The sequence below is a fragment of the Rhagoletis zephyria genome, unplaced genomic scaffold (genome assembly GCF_001687245.7).
Source record: "Rhagoletis zephyria isolate East Lansing unplaced genomic scaffold, Rhagoletis_zephyria_1.1 Rzeph_scaffold_13147, whole genome shotgun sequence".
NCBI lineage: Eukaryota > Metazoa > Arthropoda > Insecta > Diptera > Tephritidae > Rhagoletis > Rhagoletis zephyria.
In genome coordinates, this window is record NW_016170218.1 from 14,326 (window position 1) to 16,142 (window position 1,817).

At 35.3% G+C, this 1,817-nt stretch overlaps 1 protein-coding gene across 1 annotated transcript; it reads left to right on the forward strand.

The window, feature by feature from the left end:
• Window positions 1-458: 458 nt before the first annotated feature.
• On the forward strand, window positions 459-1,301 carry LOC108378002 (nuclear pore complex protein nup43-like; the record flags this gene model as incomplete). The annotated part of the gene is made up of 3 exons (XM_017634298.1): window positions 459-573; window positions 676-1,021; window positions 1,136-1,301. Coding segments are annotated over exons 1-3 (627 nt in total), but the record flags the coding sequence as incomplete, so codon positions are not given.
• Window positions 1,302-1,817: the final 516 nt, after the last annotated feature.

Sequence of the window (1,817 nt, forward strand, 5' to 3'; positions counted from 1 at the left end):
AACTACATTTTGATAATTTTCTACATACATTTTGTACTTCTGCTAATATTTACAATCACATTTTTATATTACACCTTGATACTTTAAAAAAAAAAAACGTTTATATTAAAACAAAAAGTAACAAAACAATATAAGCTCTTTTGAATTGCGCGGAACGAAAAAGAAAGCAACAGCCCCACTCCTTTTGCATGTAAAATCCCACTGCATCAAAAAGCCCCTTTAATTTCATGCCAAATTTGCAGCCGATGACCTACTGAAGAAAAGCATAATTATTTTTCACAATTCGATTTTTTAATATTTTTATTTGAACAAGGTAAACGACGCTTGTTTTCGTAAATTTTGAACTTCCACTTCTTTGAGATTAGCCGGGTATGAGCGAATTCGATATACAATTTAAAGCATATAAATCAGATTTTGATAAGATTATTAAGCGCATTTTATAAAATAGACCGTTGTCTATGAGTGCGAAAAAATTAAACAAGTATAAATATGCGCTTATCACAGCTTGCAATAATATTTTACTACTAGTTATTGGCAAATTGGCCCATACCTGTAATCTCAAGGAAGAGCAGGGTAAGTTAGCCCGTTGCAATTAACAGTTAGCAAAGTGCTTTACTAAATTGAATTGCCGCGTTAGGATTCCATCTGATAGCTTATCGCTCATTTGCGAATCAGATTTAGCTGACTCTGAGTCAGAAGAAGAGTTTAGTGACGCCAAGTCAGAAGCTTCGGCACAATTAGGGAAAAATGCATCTTTACATGTCATAAACAACAATTATACGGAATTTGCTAAGCGTGTCGAGGAGCTTTCGGATGCATTTGAGCGTTCTTTGATCATTGAAGGGATGACACAATCTAAGGCCCATGAAATGGCAGTCGAGCAAACAGTTAACGTTTGTAGACTTAATACTCGGTCGGATTTGGTCAAATCAATTTTATCGTCAACTACCTTCAGTGATTCAAAAGACGTAGTGGCAAAAATGATAGTCGAACAAAATAATCAAGTGAAAGAGCGCCAAGTGTTAGCGTTTCGATCCCGAGTAAATAGGCCAAATAGTTTTAGAAGTAGCTTCAAAGGTCACAATTTTAATAGGTAAAACAGTAATAATTTCAGACATGACAATACTAATTTCAGTAGGTACACTAATAACGGTAATAACAGTAGGTACAACAATAACGGCGCAAGGCATAACGGCAATAATTTCAATAATAATAGCAATCGGTCATCGAATAACAGCAACCGGAACAATAACAGCAACATTAATAGTAATAGACGTCCAAATTCACGCAATAATAATAATGTGCGTACTTTAAACGCCCACGCCCCTCAGGAGCGAACACTGAGGGCGGAGGAATGGGACAATTAAATAAATATTTTTCGACAAAGGGAATTTATTGCTTTAATTTGAACTACTCTGACTTTATCGAATTGAAAATTAATGGATCAAACAAATTTTGTACGTTTTTAGTCGACACGCAAGCCGACATTTCTCTAATAAAAATTCGAGCATTGATAAACATTTTTCTATAAATAGGAAAGATATAATTAACATTACCGGTGTCACTTCCAAAACTGTTTCCACTTTAGGTACGATTACCGTAAACTTGAATTTTACTGATTTTTGCATTAAACATACTTTACATGTAGTAAACGATGACCTTAACATACCAGCTGACGGTATATTGGGTAATGATTTTACACGGAATCGTAAGCGACACTTGCATCATACCACCCAGATGCGAAGCTTATCGAATTTTCGATTTAGGCCACTGTTGTTGTTGTTGTTGTAGCGGCACTACTAAGCCCCGCCTGTTTC